This window comes from Melospiza melodia, chromosome 13, assembly GCF_035770615.1.
Source record: "Melospiza melodia melodia isolate bMelMel2 chromosome 13, bMelMel2.pri, whole genome shotgun sequence".
Classification (NCBI taxonomy): domain Eukaryota; kingdom Metazoa; phylum Chordata; class Aves; order Passeriformes; family Passerellidae; genus Melospiza; species Melospiza melodia.
This window is the reverse complement of record NC_086206.1, coordinates 15,947,744-15,968,647: the sequence shown is the minus strand read 5'-3', so window position 1 is coordinate 15,968,647 and position 20,904 is coordinate 15,947,744. Positions and strand designations below refer to the sequence as shown.

Sequence of the window (20,904 nt, the reverse complement as noted above, 5' to 3'; positions counted from 1 at the left end):
GAAGCGGATGCGCGGCCCCGGAGCCGGCGGCGGGCAGATGGCGGAGTGCGGGGCGCAGACCCCCGGGGGTGGCAGCGGGGCTGCGGGCGCGCCCAGCCGGCACGAGAAGAGCCTGGGACTGCTGACCACCAAGTTCGTGTCGCTGCTGCAGGAGGCCAAGGACGGCGTGCTCGACCTCAAGCTGGTGCGGGGGCAGGCGGCGGGGGCGAGGGCTCCGCCGGCCCGGGGGTGGGCTCGGAGGGAGCGGCCGCCGGGAGAGCGGGGCTCCGGCGGGATCGGGGCTCCGGCGGCTGGAGCGGGTTTGGAGGGGGAGAACGGGGACACGGCAGCGCCCGGTGCAGCAGGTGGTTTAGATTGGATTACAGGAAAAATTTCTACACGGCAAGAGTGGTGAGGCACTGGTGGAATGGGCTGCTCAGGCAGCGATGGAGTCACTGTCCCTGGTCAGAACGGTTGTGGATGCGGCGCTTAGGGACATGGTTCAGTGGTGGGGTTTAGTGGCTGGGATCGATCATCCTGGAGGGCTTTTCCAGCCGTTTCTGGGTGCACTGAAAGCGGGGTTCCTGGGGCAGAGCTGCCGGCCAGGCTCTGCATTGGCCGCCCTCCCAGCCCCTCCTGCTCCTTTTTCCCAGCCCTTCTCTCCACCCCATCGGGTTGTCCCGGGCACTCTTCTTTCTCAGGACGTTGCCATACACTGCAGGTGTTTGTGTGCTTCCCTTGCAAAACCGTTTGATCACCTTGTTCTGCTCTGTGTTCTTGCCCTGTACTTGGTCACTGGCACCAAAGCCTCAGACACCTACAGAAACACATACCTATAGAAGCTGTCCGTGCAGCACTTAACCCTTCCGGCACACACCAGGAGGGGGAGTGTGGTCAGAGTCACCTGCCAGAGGTTTTCCCCCATTCCTTTAGGCAGTGGAGAAGTGCTGTGAGAATGCATCTTGCGTCTGTATTTTTAAGATCTTCACCTAGAGGAAGTAACACAGTGCAATGTATAATACTTAATCTCTAGCCTTTCCTGTAGGGGAAGTTCCTTTGCTGTGGTTTATATAATCATCTCTTATGTGGGCACGTGTGTGAGACAGACAAGTGCCAGAAAGCCCCAGTAATGCAGGGCTGGAGGAGTTTCCTGGCTCCATGCCTGTGCCAAATTGTTTTCTCATTGGATTTGACAATATCTTTTTGCTTCAGATGTCCATTAAGGGAATTTGTGTTGGTCAGTGTGATTTATGTAGTTGTGTGGTGCAGGGTATCCAAAGTCCTGGCCCCCCACTGGTGGGTGACAGGGGCATGGTTCCTGTGCTGACCTGCTCTGTCTGCACTGCCACTGCCACTGCCGGTCCTGGCTGTGCACACATTAACTCTTGCTGGTGCCAGGTTGCTCTGTGGTGGTGGAAACAGTTCCATTCCTTGAGTCCTGAAACCTGAGGGGAAAAGGGTCGTGTGAGCAAGGCAGGAAAGCCCCAGGCTTGCTCTTGTTTACTCTCCACCTGGAATCATGTCATTCAAACAGAGGAATCTCTTGAAAAGATATTGATTCTTTGTCAAGTGGCATCAGATCAGCTTTAGAAGAGACCTTGTGAATGTTGATTTCACTGAAGTGTTGCCCAGACAGCTCTCAGCATTCCCCTTCCCATCTCCAGCTCTACCCAAAGGGAGCACTGAATTTTTAGGCTGCTGAGCTACTGTTTTCTAGCACTGCTTTGCTACTGGAGAATGGTGATTTTTGGATCCACTGCGAGCAGGAGTGCTGGAATTTGGTTTGTGTTTAGTGGGGAGGCTGTGGGGTAAGAAAAAAAGAAGAATGAGTGACTTCTTCTCATGGTCATATGAGATCAAGAACATGGCTATGTAACTTGAAACGCTGGAACAGGAGAGGTATGAAATGGGGAGCAAAGTACTTGGCCAGGAGTTAATCTGCCAGGCAAGAAGGAGCTAAACATGACTGAGAGTTTGGAATTAAGTGTCTTAACCTTTTTCAGGCTGCAGATACCTTGGCTGTGCGACAGAAGCGACGGATCTACGATATCACAAATGTCCTGGAAGGCATCGGCTTGATCGAGAAGAAGTCCAAGAACAGTATCCAGTGGAAGTGAGTAGCAGGGATGGTCTAAATCATTCACAGGTCCCTTCTAGTGCAGGTTTAAGTGACAGTGGGATTAAAATGCTGTGTGCAGAGGGAGGTTCCTCAGTGGTCCATGCTCTTGCCTCTCCCAGCTGGGCTCTGCTGATGGCACAGTGAGGAAAGCTGAAGTACATATGGTGTCTCTCTTACAGCAAAGGTGTTATTTTGGTGCCAACTAAATATTTGCACTGCCTTGGTCTAGAAAAGATGCCTGACATGTTACTGAAGGTGGGGAAGAGTCCTGCTAGACTGTGGGAAGTAGAAAGATGTACCAAACATTGCTGTGCTGGGAGGTGGACATGTAGAGTGGGTACAGACATGGCTTTCCAGGCAATGTGGCATTGATGTTTGACACAGGTGGGAATAAGAGGCTGGCAGAGAGGTTGGGGTGGGTCTGGGGCCTCCAGAGGCTGATATATCTCACCCATTTCTGCTTTACCCAGGGGGGTGGGTCCTGGCTGCAACACACGTGAAATAGCTCACAAACTGATCGAGCTGAAGGCAGACATTGAGGACTTGGAGCAGCGGGAACAGGAGCTGGAGCAGCAGAAGATGTGGGTTCAGCAGAGCATCAAAAATGTTACAGAAGACATGCAGAACAGTCGATATCCTTTGTGTGAACTGATGGCTCTGTCTCCATGTTCACTTGCTGGGCTGGGAAGCAGAGACCTGAGGGCTTGGTGGGTGCTGACCTATTGCTGCTGGAGAAACTGCACTGAAAGGTCAAAAGGCAGCACCTTGGTTTGCAATTTGGGTGACTGGTCAGCCTGGAGACCTGCTTTTCTCTGCATCCAGCTTCTCCTCTGGCTTTTGGAAGTAAAAAACATAGTAATGTTTACCACAGTGAGAAAAGTGCTTCTTTCTGAGTCACAGGTGCCACTTTCTTGAGTGCAGAGCAGCTCTTGTGGCTTAACTATCTCAGGATGTCAGCTGTGACGGGCATGGAGCTTGCAGACCTCACCTGCAGACCACTTCAGAATGTGGCATGGAGAGCCTTCTGGGAATGGTGTTCCTTGTGCTCAGGAAGGAAACACCAGGTGCTTTGAGCTCTCTGTCTGTGCAGGAAGCTGCAGCCTTTCTCCTTAACCTTGGGAACATTAGCCTATGTGACACATGAAGATATCTGCAAGTGCTTCACAGGTGAGGAAATGCTCATTTTCAATGAGGTGCTCCATTGTAAAGATGTGATGCTGCAGGCCTGTCAGTCTGTCCCAGCTACTCTCCTTTGTCCAAGAAAGAGCCCAAAGAGCAGACTGTGGGCTGCCCGACAGCATCAAGTGAAATGTAATATCAGCTCTGATGCTGTCCTGGGTTTGTGTACCACTGAGTTGCAGATTTCTTGTCTCCATTAGAGGGGACAGGCCATATTTTGTGCTTAAAGGAATAGAGGTGCTGCTCCTAAGGAAGTCTTCTTGCTGGGTTTCACAGTTGGCTGTATGTGTGTTATGTTAGAAGCCCTTAATTTTAAGGGCTTGGGTGGGCAGTGTTCTAATGACAGGAAACAAATTTTATTTCACAGTAGAAACCATGATGAAAGCAGGGAAATAGTATTAAAGGTGGTCCTTCAGCTACATAATTTCCCCTGCCAACAAGAATGCAGGAAGGAGACAGCAGAGGACAGAAGGGAATGCACCATTTGCTCTGCTCTCACTCCCTTCATTCCTGAAGTTTGTATCAAAAGTTCTATGTTCTGTCTCTGGGCAAAAGTGAAGAAACCCACAGCAGTCTTTGTTTCTTCTGCTGCCAATTCTAATGACAGATGTAAGACCAGATTAATGCTGGTGGCCAGCAGGCAGTGGGGCAGCCTCAGTACATAAACTGCTTTTCCCAGCTGTAGTGGTGTGGAGTCACAGCTCCTTTCTGCTTCAGTGGGTGCCTGAGCTCTCCTGACCTGGCAACCTCCTTCTGCTTGGCTGCTGCAGAGATTGAAGCTGTTTATCCTGGCTGCCTCCAGCCATGCATAATCTCACCTGTGTCTGACTCTCCTCATCTCCTCCAAGCACTTTTCTCACCCTGCACTTCATCAGCTCCTCTGTTTGCTGTCGCTGCCTTTGTGCTTTCCTTGTTCACCAAGTTCCTGCCAGTGTAACGGCTGCATCGCCACCCCTTTGGCTTTGCTCTTTCTTCTGGTTGAAGCTGCACTTTTGGGGGCAGGGATTGTGTTTTCAGTTTGACAGTGCTGGGGGCCAGATCACTGTAACAGTCTGGAAGAGTTTACTGGAGACCAGCAGACAGCTCCTTGCTTGGCTGGTTGAGCGTTTTGCATTTCATTGCACCTGGTTTTTGTAAACCACTTTGTGTTTGAGGTCAGACCTCACCAAAACATGCAGAGATTAGATCTTACTGAGGGGAGGTGTCAGTTCCCTCTAGAATGGAGCCTTTCATCCATGGTTTTCCATTGCCTGTCCAGTTTTCCTGTATGGACCTGCCTTAAATGATTCTTTTTCCTCTCCTGAACACCTAAGCCTTAAAGATATTCTTTGGTTAAACCTCTTGTGTCCCTCAAACTGTGGTGTAGGCTGGATTTCAGCTCTTGGTTTTTCTAATTGACTGCTATTGAACTTGCTTGCTCCAAGATTTCCACTCTCGGACTCTTGTCAAATAGAGATTAATTAAAAAAGAAAGAAGAGAAGTAAGAATATGTCAGTTTTTAGTGACTGGGAAACCTAATTTCTGCATCTGTTGCTGTGATGCATTTTGCACTTGCAGATTCAAAAAGGAAGTGGAAACCTACTGGGTGCTCTTTTGTACAAGTATTTGGGACACATTTATCAAAGAAGATACAAACCCAGCACCTGTCTCTGAAACTGACAGGTCTTACAGCTTGAGCTGGTGTCTTTGAGCTTTATTATGCATTTTGAATGTCTTCTGCATTTTTCTTAAGTGTAGATTTGTTAAACGAGTCCCATCCAATCGACAAATCCCATGTTGTTTTTAATCCCTTTACCTTTTGCTGATTTGACTTTTGATTGCCTGTCTGAAATTAAGGGATGTGCTTTTCTGCTGTCCACTCTTTCTCATCACTCTGGGAATCTTCTGTGTTAATTACCATGTGAAGCTTAATCAGAATACTGGGGAATTGTGATTATTAACCACACTAAAGCTTAAACATTCAAAGTGAAAGCTGAAAGCTGCTTGATCTAAATATGTCAGATATTCACAGCTCTGGTATTTCTCTGTTCATGTTTCTCTAAACCCAGATACAGGCTGGGAGCTGCTTGCCTGTGACTGTGGGGTTATTAGGGTGCAGGTCTTAAGGAGCTGCAGAACTTGCAAAGGAAGGATGCTGTCAGCCTGGCTTCCAGCCCCACATGTGCTGGGCTCTGTGGAGAATTCAGTACAGCTAAGGCAGCTCTGGCCAGTAGAGACTGGGGAGTGTTGGTTTCAGGTGTTGGGACACCAGCCTGACGTTGGCAGCCTGGCTCTGAGCCTGGTTCAACCCCATCTCTCTGCTGGCGGTGCAGCTCTCTTGTTTCTAATTCACATCTAAAAGCTTGTGACAGCAGAATGAAGGATACTTCCCTTAGGATTCAGATGTTCTTAAGAGTGAATTTATGCTAGTTCTTCCAAGGCATTAGGAACTGTATGATGTGCTGGGAAGTAGATGGCTTCCTTCCATGGAGGATTGCCAGGAGAGGAAGGGGCATTGAGGTGGGTTCTTCATCAGTGCTTAATTAACATCACAGGAGCTCATGCCCAGGAGCACTGACTGATTCTCTTTTCACAGGAGACACCCTCCTTGTGATTCGAGCCCCATCAGGCACACGTTTGGAGGTTCCTGTCCCTGAGGTGAGTGATAAATTCCTGGGCAGAGTGCATGGGCTCTGTGTGTGTGTGTGTACATGTATGTTTTGCCTGTGGAAAACTGATGTGCTATTTGAAAACGGTTTTTAATGTAAGTCTGTGTTTTGCTTTTGATTTTTTTCAGGGCCTAAATGGACAGAAGAAATACCAGATCCACCTGAAGAGCACAAGTGGTCCCATTGATGTTCTTCTAGTAAACAAAGATACTTGGAGCTCTCCTCCTGTTGTACTCCCTGTCCCTCCCCCTGAAGACCTCATTCAGTGCCAGGCAGCTGCACCCTCCAAACCACAAATCCCACCACTGGCCCAATTCCAGGAGGCCTCTGTTCCCAGCAGCACCCAGCCCTCCACACCAACACCCACCAGCACTCAGGACCATGGGCCTCCCACACAGAAAAGTGCAGGCACAGGTGAGAGGGAGCTACAGGAGGCAGAAATGGGCTGGTGGCTGGTAGAGCAGGGTGCATTCCTTGGGGCTGGCACTGCCGGGTGCGCAGCTTTGAGAGCTCCTGGCAAAGGCATCGCTGCCTTTGCTGCTGCCCTTCCTTTGGCCTTGGTTAGTGGGACTGGCTGTGCTCAGGGAGATCAGGCACTTGGCTTCAGTGAGTAGTGCCAACCTCTAGGAGCACCTGTAGGTGTAGCAGCACCTGTAGTGCCAACCTTAGGAGCACCTGTAGGGGAGAAGCTGATCATGCAGGTTCATTGATCAGCAGGAAATATGTCCAACTATGTAACTGGAGAAAAGCAGGAAAGCTTCTCCCTGTGCAGCTGCCTGGCCAGCAGTGCTAGTGAGGGCTGTGCGTGGTGCTGCTGCCTTTGTGCTGGTGGGAGGTGACGTTCCTGGGTGTGTCTGTGGTGTTCCCAGAGTGCGATGTGCCGGCGGCAGAGGCCAAGGGCAGCGGTGACTTCGAGGGGCAGCCGGCGGCGCTGGACACGCAGCTGCTGCAGTCCTCAGCCTCGCTGGACAGCAGCTCTGTCCTGCCCAGCACCTCTACCTCCTTTGAGCCCATCAAGCCCGACCCCACAGGAGGTGAGTATGCTGCTTGTTTCATGTGTTGCTCCAAAATCCTGCTGCTGGGAGTGAGGGAAAGGCTGCTGGGCCTGGAGGAAGGAGCTGAGCTCCATTCTGCCTTTGCTGTCAGCCAGAATCTGCAAAGGATGAGTAGGCATTGCCCTGTGAGGCTGCCAGGAAACATGGTGACAAGGTGACTGTGCCTTGTCTAGTGTCCTGCTGCTTTCTGTGACATCAGTACTAGAAAATCTGCAAGGGACACCCTCATGACACACGTCTCTGCTGTTACATGTGAGGTTATTCCCCTTCAATCCTTTCTGTAGAGTAAGGTCCTATTTTTGAGACTTCATGAAGTTACAGAATTTTCAGCCACCACTGAGAGCACCTTTGTAACCCGAGGAGTTTTCTGTATTAGGAGAGCTCTTGTCTCCCTTTTCCTCCTTTGCTCAGGAATACTTCATCTGTCTTTAGTGATCTTGTGTTCTTACTGACCCTGCAGTTTATATTTGGGGAGCTCCTTGATGTGCTTTAAAAAAGGAACTCCGGAGCTTTATGCTAGGAAATGGCAGGCTGGCCCAAGGAGAGAAAGGCATCCTCTAGGTAAGCCACACTGCTGGAATGTTTTGAAGCCCAACTTCCCTGCAGAAACACTCAAAGTTAGGTTATGGTTAGAAGAAAACCTTATTCAAACACAGCTCACCCGGTGCTTTTTTCACTTTTGCTGCTGGCGTGTCTCAGAGCAGCTGTGGAGTCATCTTGGTTGTGGAATTAGGCCTTGGATGTGCATATATCTTATCACTGTGCCTCTCCAAAGGCATGTCCCCATCCTACACAAGGTAATCAGGGCAGTGTACTGGGTGAGGTTTGCAGACACAGCTGCTGACTGTGATAACATGTTCATGTCCCAGGGCTCCTACAAATTTATTTTCAAGTAGTGGAGCTCAAGTACTTTGTTGCTTGTCATTGCAGCAGAAACATCTGACATGGAGTGTGGGAACAGAATTTCTGGATGATTTGGGTGTGTAAGGAGCACAGTAGGTTTGTGGGTGATTCTGCTGTAAAGCATTTCAGACTCTTCATGTAATGATCCAAACCATCTGGTTTGTTGTATTTGCAGTACTGGAACTTCCCAAAGAGCTGTCAGAGATGTTTGATCCAATGAGAGGTACGTTCATTCCCTGACCACAGCTTTTTTCTGTGCCCATCTATCCACAGAAAAGGGACAATTTGTTTGATTCGCTCCCTTTTGGATTATTTTGTGGATGTGGTTTTGTAAGGTGCTTGTGGTCTTGTGGTCATTGGTGGCTGATGGCCTTCTACTAAAGAGTAGTTAGGCACTCTTAAAATTACTGGTTCTGTATGTATTTTTCTGTCTCCATGTTCCCAGCAGCCTCTGTTAGATCTTGCCTGCAGTGCACCAGCAAGGGCTTTCCTGTCCCCATGCTGACACTAATCCATGTTCAGCCTTTCCATGCTCCTCCTTCAGCTTCTCAGCAGTATGGAAAAGAAAAATCCCTGCTAAGTCTTGTTTCAGCTTTAGCTGCCTAAGGCTAATCCAAGCAAATAATCTGGGGAGATAATGTTCTCTCTTCAAAATACTTCTCAGTGGTGGTGGTGGAGGAACTGGTAATTTTGGAGCAGTAGGGGAGGGAGATGCTGTTACTTGTGTTTGGAGTTCTGACTCTGCCCAAGGAATATCTGTGGGTTGCTGCCTAATGGTGGGACAGACTCTGGGTTAAGGGCAGAAAACATGAAGGAATTTGGTCTGACATAAACCTAACCTGGGAAACTATCAGTACAATTATTTCTCTTCACTGCTGGCCAAATACTTTGTAGCCCCACAGCAAGGCAGGGCCAAGTACACCCAAGTACTTCAGTGGTGGTCACAGGGGATGTACAACAGCTGTCCTTCATTCCATGCTCTGGCAGATGCTTTGTGGAGGTGCTGCCTTTGGGTAGAAATCCCCACACACCCAAACACAGACGCATGTGAGTCTCCAATCTATGTGCTCTTAGCCCTGGGCTCCACAGTCAGCCTGGAGAACATCCTTCCTCCTTGCCCAGCACCTCTGCTACAGATAAAGGATGAAGTCTTGATGATGTCTAAGTACATCTGAAGAGTAAGTTTGAGTTCACAGTGTGAGATATAAACTGCTGCAAAGCCCCAGCTGTGTAGGAGATCTAACTTACCCAAAGTAACTCTTCTGTGTCACTATGTGGACGCTATTGTAAAGGAGATATTTACTTTCTATGGTAAAATATGTGCTTTTATGGAGTATTCTTCCCAGTTTGGAGGGGGAAGGTAAAAAATCCAGGAGCAAAGGATAAAACAGAGTCAACAGCTACAGAGGCAACACTCAGGACTGGAGGAGAGCAGCACAGCAGAGCTCAGAGGAGCAGTCCTTGCAGCACACTCCATGCAGCCTCTCATCCTCTGTGTGATCCCAGTAATGTTGCCCTGGCACTGGCAGCTGCTTTAAGGCTGTGCAATCTAAGCCACAGGAGCTGGAGCTCTCTCATAGTGTTTTGTGCTGGAATTACATTTACTACATGGTTTTATCTCTTTTAAGCACAAGCTTCCTTTCACTGCCTGCTGCACATGCTGTGCCTTAGCCAGAGAAGGGATAACAAGGGTGGGGAAAGTGGGGAACTACTCAGGAGCAGACCAGGAGAGCAGACTGTTTCACTACCATGCTTGTCTCTTCCCCAGAATGTGTGAACTCTGAGCTGCTGGAAGAGCTGATGTCATCTGAAGGTGAGTCTCAGAGTCTCCTGTCATGGTGTGGCCTTCCTGGGAGGAAGACCATGCTGTGTGACTTTACCCAGCTGGAAGCCTTGTGACTGCAGACTTGCCCTCATCTTTTCTGGGCTCTGGACACAGACTCAGTTCTCACTGTCCTGCCAGTCCCTGAGAGAGGTGTGAGACCCAAGAGTCTCTTCAGTTCTGTGAGGCTGACTGAGGCCACCTCAAAGACTGTTCCTGTGAGGTGGCTGCGCTGCTCAGTGCCATTGGCAGCTCTCAGCTGGGGTGGGAGTGCTGAGTTTTGTAACCAACCCTGGGCTTCTCTTTCCCCAGTGTTTGCTCCCCTGCTCCGCCTCTCCCCTCCACCTGGAGATCACGACTACATCTACAACCTGGATGAGAGTGAAGGTGTCTGTGACCTCTTTGATGTGCCTGTCCTCAACCTCTGACTTCTCAGTGCGGCTGTGAGCCCTGCAAACACGGACTGTTTTGTAACTCTTTGGAAAGTGTCTATTTTTGGATTCCTTTTGTGCTAGAGCTCGATGGCCGAGTCATTCAGAGATGCTCTCAAATGGACTCAGAACCAAGAGATGTGGACTTGCAGGCTGGGAGCCTCCCTGTAGTTTGCTTCTCCCTCTGGTGCACGTGCAAGATCCACGTGCAGCTTTCCCCCCACATCTCTCCACTGGATCCTGGGCCTCACTTCAAAGGCTCTGTGTTTTGAGTGTTCCCAGTTCACCTGCAGAATTTGCCCACGTGCCTCTCTGAGCTTCCTCCAATCTGCATGCCTTGGTTTTTCCTGCACTCCCAGAGGCACTTTGCACCTCCTAGGTACCAGCTGCTACAAGGACCCCCAATACCATGGTCAGTTCACAAGCCCAGAGGTTGTTTGTTAGATTTCTTTGTGTTAGTAGTTCAGATTGGGGTAGTTTTATTTCCAATAGGCATCAAGAGGAAAAAAAAATGGCACCAAAGTGTCTATTTCTTTCAGTGACTTCAGACCAAGCTAGTATGTTTTACAAAAAGCACTTTTTTTTAGCCAGCTGTGCCTCCTAGTGGGATTCAGGAGCTGAATGCTCCTTGTAGGACCCAGGAGCACTGAGCCTTTCCCTGTTGGTGCATCAGCAGGAATGTTGGATCTGCTTTCACCAGCCTTCTGATGCACAGCCCCAGGGGCTCCAGCTCCTTGTCCAGCAGCTGTGCTGTTTCTACAGGGCTAAAGCAGAGGTGCCAGTATGGTTTTGTTTTTAATTTTTGGTTTTGCCTGACTGAAGAAATGTTTCAAAGGATAAGACTGCTTCAGCTGGTGCCTGTAAGGTACTCCAGGGACATCAGAGCCTGCTCATATTAGCAAATAGCTGGGTTTTTCCAACCATTGCACTTGAACTTGCAACTGTCTGAAAGGTGACCAAGCAGTTACAATTCAGTAGTATTTTGCTGTGACAGGTTATGTAGGTGTTGTCAAAATAGTGAGCTTTTTTTACCCCTTTTTCTCTCAGGATCAGGTTTTCTGCATATTTGAATTTGCTCCCTTAGTGCCCATACCCACACTCCCAGTTCCTGATCCTGTGGCAGGTCTTTACCTGCTGTGATGCTTTCTCTGCATCATTTTTCCTCAACATTTTCTTCATTGCTTTGTAATGGAAGGTCTGCTGTTGGCTTCTTTAGGATCATCAGCTGGTACCAGGCTGGGACCTTGTGCAGTTTAATTGGAGTAAAAATGTCCTGATGGAATTTGTATTGTATTTTGCAAGCCCCAACTTTGGGTTTTGGTCAAGTCCTGTGAGTGTCTTTAGTTTTGCACATCTTCCTGCCACCACAGTGGAAGCAGCTGTCCTGCCTTTCCTGCTCTGCAAACTGCTGAACAGAGAGCCAGGCCAGGCCATGGCTGGCTGCTGCACACAGGGAGCTTCCAGCCGTCCACTTAAACAGCTGATGTTTAATTTCTCTGCGTAGCTGCTCACTGCCTGTGACCCACACAACCAGCTGCAGCACCAGACTAAGGGATGTAAAATATGAAAAGCTTGCAGAGATGAGAAGAGCTTGTGCTTGGGACCTGTGTCCCTGGAGTGGCTCCTCAGGCCCTCTCATTCTGCGTGGGACTCCTCCACAAGGACTGTTAATTTCTGCAGTAACAAAGCACTGGCAGCCTCTTTGGGGAAAGCGTGAACAACTCAGGAGGAGCAATGGGACACGAGTTTGGCAGCTGCTGCTGGCAAGACAGACAACCCTCTGGGGGCTGAACTTCCAGCCTGCACGCTGCCAGTCCCTGAACCTTCCCCTCTCCACATGGAAGCTGACTGGAATCCCTTGGTCCTGCCTGTTCACAAGGCTCCGTGGCTTTGGTGTAGCTCGAGCTCTTCATGTACTGCCTGGCCCTTGCCCTCCTCCCCAGTGTTCATGTCCACCACCAGTTAGACGACCTCCCGAAAAGGATACCTAGAGAAAAAATTTACAGTTGCAAATGAACTTTTGATTCATATATAAAGATTATTTTTATACTTTTTTTTTTTTTTTTTTGCAAGGGAAGAAAATTGCCTGTCATATTTGTACAGAGTGTTCTCTGACGTGAATAAACAAAAACTTTCCAGAGTTTCTCACCTTGCCCCAGGCTGTGCCTCCTCTCTGCCCTCGCCCAGGGGATGGGGTTCCTTTCCGGGCAGGAGGCCCTGTCCTGCTGCCGGAGGTGGGTCCTGCCACACCCGCGTCAGCTCAGGTGAGGGGGCCGGGCCTGCCCGGGGCTGGGGTGGCGGCGCAAGGCCTCGGTGAGGCGACCGGGCCCTTCGTGAGGGGAGGCGGCGGCGGCGGCGGCGGCAACAACCCGGAACTGCCGGCGGTGCGGGGCCGCCGCGGGAGCCATGCCGCCGCCCAAGGACGTGGTGAAGATCGCCATCCAGATGGTGGGAGCCGTCCCGCAACTCATCGAGCTCCAGCAGGTACTGCCCGTGACCCCGCACCCCTCCCCGCGCCCCCCGCCCCGCCTCACGGCCGGCCTCCCTCCCTCTCGCAGACCAAGCCGCTCGCCTCAGTGCTCAAGGACGTCTGTGATGCGTGAGTACCGCACTCGCTGCCCGCGAGTGGTGACAGCTGCCCGTGACCGGGCTGCCGTGACCCGCTGGCTGCCGGCACCAGCCGAGCGGGGCTGTGACCGGCCGCCCCTGGCCGCAGGTGGAACCTACCCAACGCCGAGCGCTATGCCCTGCAGTACGCGGACGGGCGGCAGACCTACATCACCGAGTCGGTGAGACACCCCCCGGCCCCCGGCCCCGCTGCCGCAGCGCCCAGCGGCTCACCGGCTCCTTCTCTCCTTACAGAACCGCAGGGACATTAAGAACGGGAGCATTTTACGGCTGACCACCTCCCCGGTACGTCCCTCTGCCCCCCTGTCTCTGCTGTGTGCTCTGGTGCTCCGTGCCCCTGCAGTGGGGTGCTCTGAGCCCTCTGCCTCTGACTGCCTCTGTGACTTGAGCTCGTGATGGCTCTTCTCTGTGCCTCAGACCCAGCAGAAATAACATAGGCAGGAGACATGTCTCAGCCTTCATTTTCCCTTGGCAGATCTTGGGGGAGTTTGAAAAGAAATTAAATCATCTTGAAATGCTTTGGACGTGGGGGCCAACTCATCAAGTCTTCTTGGTGTCATGCCAGTTTGACCTCCATCCTCAGCTCCACCTGGTCTCTTCTCTGGTGGCTCTGTTTCTCTGTCCAGTTCCTTACTGGGGCTGTTCTAGCCTAAGGCTCCTTCCAAAACTTGCACTTCAGCTCTTACAGCCACCTTCAAGCTTCTCGCTGTCTTTCTATGAGCCCCTTTGGGTTGATTCTTTCCTTCCTGGTAGGACCAAGAAGCAGAGCAGTTGTATATCGGGATCCAGAGCAAGAATGTGGATGTGAAGACTGACTCACTGAAGAAGCTTGCAAGCCTCTCCCAGGATGTTACCTTTGCTCAAGAGTTCATCAGCAGGAATGGCTTGAAGCAAATCTACTCTATTGTAGAAGAAGGGAACGAGTTAGTATCAGGACAGGACTTTACTTGCAGTCTTTGACTTTTCTTCTCCCTTGCTAATGCTGCATGAGCTCCAAGCTGGATGTTGGAGTGGACTCTGTGTTCCTGACTTGTTGATGCCTGTTCTGTGGCTGTGTCCCTGCATGCTGGCAGCCAGGGGAAGGTCCCCACAGATATGCAGTCCTGACTCCTTGTGAATGTGCCCAGACTTGAACCTTCTATCCCTTCCCTGGCTGGGTTATCTGTATCCTCATGGGGTTTCCTACCAGGAAACTCCAGTGATCATCTTAGCCTCCAGTGCTGCTCCTCATTCCTGTCACACTGAATGATCCCTCTGCCCTGAGGTTATAGCTTCAAGAGTTCTGCAAGGAGCTTGAGAAAACCCTGGTTGCCAAATACCACTGCCTGTGTGACTCTGCCAGGATGTGGTGGTGCAGCTGCTCTGAGCTCCTGTCACACAGAGAATGTGGAACCAGGCAATGCAGCAGGTTTCTTGGAAGTAGAGGGAGGGGTATGGGGTGGTTCAGCTTTCCTGAGGGCTTGTCTGCAGTGATCTTTGTACCATGAGGATGCAGCTTCCAACTACTGAACTTCCCCTGCCTTGACTTCCTGGGCAAGTCAACTTCCTGGGATGACTAAGTCTGTTTTCTTACCCAACAGTCTCTTTCCTTTCTCCTGCTCACTGCTCTCTTCCCTAGCTGTTTCTAACATGCCCACCAATGTCCAACTGCAGAGACACCACCATAGGATGGATCAGGGTATCTGGTGCCATCCTCACTGTATTTGTTCATCTGTCCCTCCAGTACAGGGGAGATGCTGGCTCATACCCTCAAAGCCTTCACAGAGCTGATGGAGCATGATTTTGTTTCCTGGGAAAATCTTAGTACAGTTTTCATCAAGAAGGTAAGAGTTTTCTACAATGTCCAGAATTTGTGACTGTGGCATCCCTTGTTATCCTTGTGCTCCAGGCTCAGCCTGCCATTGACAGATGGTTTTGTGTCTCCTAGATAGTGAGTTATGTCAACATGAATGCAGTGGATGCATCTATCCAGCAGCTCTCCTTGTCCATCTTGGAGAATATGGTGCCTACCAGTCGCCTCCTCTTTGAGGTGGTCAAAAAAGAAGTGACACTGGACCGCCTTCTCACCCACCTGCAGGTGTAAGTGGAGAGGCTGGAGCACCGTTCACCCCCCTCCTCAGAGCTGCTGGCTCTCACATCCTCCTGCTCTTCCTCCCACAGGACAAATGCCCAGCTGCAGCTGAAGGCCATGGCTCTGCTCATTGCGCTGCTGCTGAGCGCCACCGACACCGAGCGCCGGGTGAGGGCCCCCATGGCAGGGTGGTGGCAGTGCAGAGTCAGGCACCACGGTGCCCCTGTCAGCGGGGTGCTCTGCTGAGAGCCCTCAGCTGTCAGGACTTTTTGTCTCAAATGGCAGAAGTATCACAGTTGGTGGTGGCTCAGCGATTGTAACGACCCAGCCCTTGGCACATCTGAGCTCTCAGGGTGGGCTCCTTCTGTGATGGGACCTTGGGCAGCTGGGTCCTCTGCTGCGGGGTTTGTGTTCTTTAGGATGGCAGGGCCACAAGAAGTGCCCAGAGATGTTTAAAGTCTATGTCCTCACTCTGCCTCCTCCTTTTTTGGGGGGAAATGGTGGTGTGCTGAGCTGGGGAATGTCTCACAGCCTTTTTGTTTCCTAGGACATGATGGAATACCTGAGGGAGAAGAACATCAGGCAGTTTATCCACAAGGTGAGGAGCTGGGGTTGTGCAAGGGTCTGCTCTGTGCTTCATTCTCTGTCCTTTCTCCCCAGGCCCTGTCCCCTGAGCCCCAACCTTTGGTGACCATGCTTGGCTGGGTTGCCTGTGTGCCCCATACCCCTTCCTTGAGAATGCCTATGGGTGCTGCTCTACTGGCACCCACGTGCCCAGGGTTGCACCCCCATCTGCCTGCAGTTCAGTGCACACAGATCTTGCCCAACCCAAAGGGGAGTTTCCCACTTCCCAACACCCCTTTGAGCAGCAGGACCTGCTGGGATTTGGCTATTGGGTTCTGTGCTTGGACTGGAAGCAGCAGCATGGGGGAACCTTCTGTCTCATGATCTCCTGTAGAACATTATCCACAGCTCTGAGCCGCTGGGGGATGAGATGGCCCATTATCTTTACGTGCTGCAGTCTGTCAGCCTCAACTTGTGTGAGCATCGCATGAAAATGTCCATGGATCCCTACTCACAGGTCTGGGAGTACTCCCCTTGCAAGTTGGTCCCTTCCACCAGTGGAAGTAGCTCACGTTTGGGTGAACCCAACCCATTTGGGTTTGCCCTGGGAGAACCTGGTGCTGTGGGGTTCACTGGCATCCTCTCCTCTCCTCTGTCCCTCCAGGAGCAGCGGGATCTCCTGCAGTCCCTGCGCCAGGCTGCTTTTGAGTCGGAGAGCGAGGCAGCTGCTGGCACCTTCAGCACCGAGCGCCGGCGATCCCTGTGCGCCAAGGAGTTCCGCAAGCTGGGCTTCTTGGTGTGTTCCCCCTGCATCCCCCTGAGCCCCACGCTGGCCCCACCACATGGCCCTGGTGGCACCTTCTGATGGCTCCCTCAAGCCAGGTGTCCCTGTTGGTGCTGAGGGACCACCTTGCAGTACCTCCCTTCTGCTCCCTCAGCACTCCTGAACAGCAAGTGCTGTGGAGTGCTGGGACTCAAAGGCAAGCCCCATGGCTGTGTTGGGAAGCCACTGCTGCTTGAAGAACAAAGCAGCTGCTGCTAAATTGCATCCTTTGTGTCCTCCTAGAACAACAGCAACCCAGCAGAGGATCTCCGCCGTGCCCCACCCGGACTCCTTGCTCTGGACAACATGGTGTATTTCTCCAGGAACACCCCGAATGCCTACAGCAGGGTAGGTGCTGTGCTCTCCCAGGGAACTCCCTGGTGGAGAAATGCTGGTGGATTTCCACCTTCTTTTCCTTCCTTGTGATCTGTCCTTGGCCACACCCAGGCAAGTGTCCTTGCTCTGTTTCAGATGGAGATGAGTCCTTCCTGTGGGTGGGAGAAGCCATTTGAGGCCAGTGCTTCTGAAGGGTCCCCATAATTTTTAAGGGTTTGCTCACAGCTTAGTTTCCAGGCCTTGAGCAAACTGGGGCAGTTTGGGCAAAAGCAGCAGGGCATGAGCCATGCTCCAACCTGCAGTGCCAGTGACCAGCTCCCACACTGCCACAAGGGAAGGAGGAGGCTGGGGCTGGATTTTGGGAAGAGTGGGTCACTTGTGTTAGAGATGGCTTCACCTATTGGGGGGACAGCTTGACTAGGAATGCAGGAGGAGTGTGGCAAGTCTGATACTCACTGTTGGGGCAGCCCTCCAAATCCATGTAACATGAGGTTATGTCCCTCTTCTCCAGTTTATCCTCGAGAACAGCAGCCGGGAAGACAAACACGAGTGTCCCTTTGCTCGGAGCAGCATCCAGCTCACCCTGATCCTCTGTGAGATCCTGCACATTGGAGAGCCATGTACGTGTGCCCAAGCTTGTCCTTCTCCCTGCCCTGCTGCTTGGGGAACAAGCTGCCAGGGCAGGGCACTGCATCCATGTGGCCACCAGGCTCTGGCATGGCTGACAGCATGGGAGGGGGATGTAGGGCTGGGAATTACCCAGGTTTACCTGGAAACTGAAATTCCCTGGAAAAACTGGGGAGTCTGGCATCATCTGTCCTTCTCACCACAGGCTCGGAGACGGCTCAGGCCTTTTACCCTATGTTCTTCGGGCAGGATCATTTCTTTCAAGAGCTGTTCTGCATCTGCATCCAGCTGGTGAACAAGACCTGGAAGGAGATGAGAGCAACCCAGGAAGACTTTGACAAGGTGAGGGGGGATGCTTCTTCCCTGGATGGGAGTACAAATTCAGGGATCTGGGGAGTGTTGCCAAACTGGAGTTGACGTCCTGTGCGTGGCAGGTGATGCAGGTGGTGCGGGAGCAGATCACCAGGACCCTGTCCCTCAAGCCCACGTCCCTGGAGCTGTTCAAGACCAGAGTGAACGCACTGAACTACAGCGAGATCTTGAAGCTGCGGCAGACGGAGCGGCTGCACCAGGAGGAGACGCTGGCTGTGCCTGTGCTGTGAGTGGGCTGTGGGCAGGGAGGGGAGCTGTGATGGGGGCCTGGGGCAGGGACAGTCAGGCTGGGAGGTCAGTGAGTGCCTGTTGAAATGGCTGTGCTCCTCTTGTGCTGGCTGTCACCCCAGGGAGCTGCGGGAGAAGCTGAAGCCGGAGCTGCTGGAGCTGATCCGACAGCAGCGCCTGCTGCACCTCTGCGAGGGAACGCTCTTCCGCAAGATCAGCAGCCGCCGCAGGCAGGGTGGGTGCACAGCCCTGCTCCAGAGTGGGGGCCTGGCAGGGGGACAGAGGCTTATTCCCATGTCCCCTGCCACTGGGGAAGTCCCAGTTAATCTCTGGGAGTAGAATGCCCAACTTCCTGGACAGCTGGTATGGGCTAAACCCATGGGCTGGGAGAAATGGGGAGTGCTGATAAGGGGGCAGCTCCATGCCCCTTGGGAAGGGCATCTCTGCAAGGGGAGGCTGAGAATTTCTCATGGCTCTTCTGCTGCAGACAAGCTGTGGTACTGCCGCCTGTCCCCCAACCACAAGGTGCTGCACTATGGGGACGTGGAGGAGGGGGTGCAGTCTCCCCCCATCGAGAGCCTGACAGAGAAAAGTAGGTGATGGAGAGAAAGAGAGGGTGGGAAGGAGGGAGGGGAGCCCTCTGATAACCTCCAGGTTTAGACTGCCTTAAGGTGGGAATTGCCCCTCTGCTTAGCTGCTGCCTGGCTGTCCCAGTGTCTGCTGGTATTGTGGGACTGGGAGCTGTGGGAGTTCAGGCTGGGGCAGACTGGCTTCCCAAAGGGTGCTGCAGAGGGTTTGAGCCCCCCCCACCCCAAGCTGTGGATGGCTGTGAGTCCCCACATTTGGGTTGTACTGGGCTCTGCACATGGGGCACCTGAAGGAGGGGAAGAGGGAGAATTAATGCATAGCTCTTCCACTTGCTGCAGTTCCTGTGGCAGACATGAAGATGCTGCTGGTGGGGAAGGAGTGTCCACACACAAAGGAGAAGAGCTCTGGGAAGCAGAACAAGGTCAGCACCTCACACCCTATCCTGTCCAGCTGGGAATGGGTTTTGGGAGTGGGTAGATGCTGGCAGGTTGTGTGGTTTCATGGACAGAGACCTCTTGGGTCTCCTGGAGTGCAGAGGAGGAGGCTGGGTGCAGCTCCTGCTCTGAACCCCACCAGGGCTGGGTGGAGTCCAGCTGAGAAGCCAGCTAGCCCCTGTGCTGTCCCTGCAGGATGTCCTGGAGCTGGCCTTCTCTATTGTGCACGATGTGGAGGAATACTGCCTCAACTTCGTTGCCCCCACCCGGTACGAGGTGAGCTCCAGGGGCCCGCTGGGGTGGCACACTGTGCCTAAGATGTGGTGCCAGGGCACAGCAGTCAGGGAGTGAGCTCTGTGTGTCCCTGGGGGGTGGAAGCCACAGCAGGGGAGAGATGGGCTCTCTGGCTGCCCAGGGCTGGTGCCAGAGATGCCCATGCTCTGCTTCCCCAGTTCTGCCTCTGGACAGATGGGCTGAATGTGCTTCTGGGCAAGGAGATGACAAGTGAGAGAACACAGACAGACCTTGATGTCCTGCTGTCCATGGAGCTCAAGCTGCGGCTCCTGGACCTGGAGAACATCAGCATTCCTGACAACCCTCCTCCCATCCCAAAGCCTCCCAGCAACTTAAATTTCTGCTATGACTTTAGCCATGCAGAGCAGTGAGTTCCTCCCTGTGCCCTGTCCCCACCCTCTATGCCCCTCAAAATCAAGTCCCTCCCTCCAGGCTCTGTCCCTCATCTCTGGCCCAAAGGGACCGGCCAGGTGCTGCTGGGGGTTTGGGTGTCCCACCCTTCTCTGCCTGTGTCCTGTCTCCTGCAAGAACCTGGGAATGAGCCACCAAGCATTAGCCTCCTGTTCCAGGGGGGTGACCTGGCTGCTCTGCCCCCCTGCCATGGGGAGGAGAGATGAAATACAGACAGTCAAACCCCTCTGTGGTGGCACTGATTCCCCCACACTGCAGCCAGGCTTTGGGCAGAGAGGGCAAGGATATGGACTGGAATAAAGGTACAGGCAGCCCTGGGATAGCTGGAGGGGGAGTAACACTACAAAGGTACCAATCTGCACTGCCTCACTTTCGCCATCAGTGTAGGGGATCCTTTCTGGATGACAAAGTGTCAGAAAAAGGATAGAATACACCTTTCCATTAAGTTTGTCAAGCAGATGGCATCTCCAGGTCCCTCCTGCACTGAAAAGTGTATTTGCTGATGCCTCTGCACTTTCCTGGAATGGGGGTGATTAGGGTACAAGCCCATTTTTCCCAGCACCATTCAGCTGGGCCTGGTGTGAGGAGCAGCCCCTGGTGTGCCCATCGTGCCAATTCCAGTGCCTTCCCCACCTGGGGCAGATACTTGCACACTTCAGCCATGCTGCTGCACTACTGCACCTCAAGCTACCTCCTCCCCGGCCCCACAGCCCCAGTGCCCTGCACCTCCTTGTGCCTGCATCTCCTCCCAAGGGTGTTGTGCTAACACAGCCACAGGTCCGTGGGGATCCAGCCGTGCCTCTGTCTCCTGTGTATTGGGACAATAAACACTTGTGGAGAACTCGGAACCGTGTCCTTTCCAAAGGTTTGGGGAAGGGCTCAGACTGACTGAGGGTCAAAAGGGGCCAGAGTGGGTAAGGCTGGGATGGCAGCACCGTGGGAGCTGTGCGTGAAGGAGCTGGCAGGATGGCTGGCAAGATCTTGTTCCTGGTGTTGAGGTGCAGGCTCAGAGTCAAGCTCCCTACAGCTAAGGCTATTTCCAGCCCAGGATGGCTGGGAGCACTGTGGATGGTCCCAGTGCCATGCTGGGCAATCTTTCTGTTCCTTTGCGTTGTTACTCGCACAGTGAAGTTCTTTCCAGTTCGCTTGTCCAGAAAGGGTGCGGAGTCTCCCTCACTGGAGACATTCAAAAACCACTTCTGGTAAGACCCTACTTGAGCAGGGAGGTTGGACCAACTGATCCTTTCCAGCCTCGCTATTCCGCGATTCCATGGCAGGACCGTGGGACAGGGCCATCCCCTCCCGGCCCGAGGCGCGCCCAGCCCGCCCGGCCCCGGGGCTCTGTCCCGCCTGCCCGGGGCTCTGTCCCGCCCCGGAGCTCTGTCCCGCCTG

General features: G+C 52.7%; 2 protein-coding genes across 6 annotated transcripts; both read left to right on the top strand.

Moving 5' to 3' along the window:
• The first annotated feature begins 7 nt into the window (after positions 1–7).
• E2F4 (E2F transcription factor 4) lies at positions 8–12,284 on the top strand. 2 transcript variants are annotated; one of them, XM_063167988.1, is made up of 10 exons: positions 8–184; positions 1,983–2,092; positions 2,569–2,732; positions 3,224–3,265; positions 5,853–5,914; positions 6,054–6,339; positions 6,795–6,959; positions 8,059–8,106; positions 9,652–9,696; positions 10,018–12,284. In XM_063167988.1, the coding sequence occupies exons 1-10, from the start codon at positions 8–10 to the stop codon at positions 10,131–10,133; spliced, it is 1,215 nt and encodes a 404-aa protein (XP_063024058.1). In that variant the 3' UTR covers positions 10,134–12,284. The 2 variants fall into 2 exon arrangements, with proteins under 2 accessions (XP_063024058.1, XP_063024059.1); XM_063167989.1 differs by lacking the exon at positions 8,059–8,106.
• Positions 12,285–12,496: 212 nt separating this feature from the next.
• On the top strand, positions 12,497–20,360 carry ELMO3 (engulfment and cell motility 3). Of its 4 annotated transcripts, XM_063167977.1 has the most exons (20): positions 12,497–12,620; positions 12,695–12,735; positions 12,853–12,925; positions 12,999–13,049; positions 13,518–13,687; positions 14,488–14,587; positions 14,692–14,843; positions 14,925–15,003; positions 15,383–15,433; positions 15,794–15,916; positions 16,064–16,195; positions 16,466–16,570; positions 17,070–17,178; positions 17,391–17,527; positions 17,620–17,783; positions 17,908–18,020; positions 18,273–18,377; positions 18,712–18,794; positions 19,003–19,083; positions 19,260–20,360. In XM_063167977.1, exons 1-20 carry the CDS (start codon positions 12,543–12,545, stop codon positions 19,470–19,472), a joined length of 2,160 nt encoding a protein of 719 aa, XP_063024047.1. In that variant the 5' UTR covers positions 12,497–12,542; the 3' UTR covers positions 19,473–20,360. The 4 variants fall into 4 exon arrangements, with proteins under 4 accessions (XP_063024047.1, XP_063024048.1, XP_063024049.1 ...); XM_063167978.1 differs by lacking the exons at positions 12,497–12,620; positions 12,695–12,735; positions 13,518–13,687; XM_063167979.1 differs by lacking the exons at positions 12,497–12,620; positions 12,695–12,735; positions 12,853–12,925; positions 12,999–13,049; positions 13,518–13,687 and having other exon boundaries at positions 14,493–14,587; positions 14,696–14,843.
• Positions 20,361–20,904: the final 544 nt, after the last annotated feature.

Bases quoted from the DNA above. Each gene is read 5' to 3' on its own strand.
- E2F4 (XM_063167988.1), top strand. From the start codon at position 8: ATGCGCGGCCCCGGAGCCGGCGGCGGGCAGATGGCGGAGTGCGGGGCG. The intron at 5,915-6,053 runs GTGAGTGATAAA...GATTTTTTTCAG, and splicing joins TGGAGGTTCCTGTCCCTGAG to GGCCTAAATGGACAGAAGAA. The intron at 9,697-10,017 runs GTGAGTCTCAGA...CTCTTTCCCCAG, and splicing joins AGAGCTGATGTCATCTGAAG to TGTTTGCTCCCCTGCTCCGC.
- ELMO3 (XM_063167977.1), top strand. From the start codon at position 12,543: ATGCCGCCGCCCAAGGACGTGGTGAAGATCGCCATCCAGATGGTGGGA. The intron at 12,621-12,694 runs GTACTGCCCGTG...TCCCTCTCGCAG, and splicing joins AACTCATCGAGCTCCAGCAG to ACCAAGCCGCTCGCCTCAGT. The intron at 17,179-17,390 runs GTACGTGTGCCC...TTCTCACCACAG, and splicing joins CCTGCACATTGGAGAGCCAT to GCTCGGAGACGGCTCAGGCC.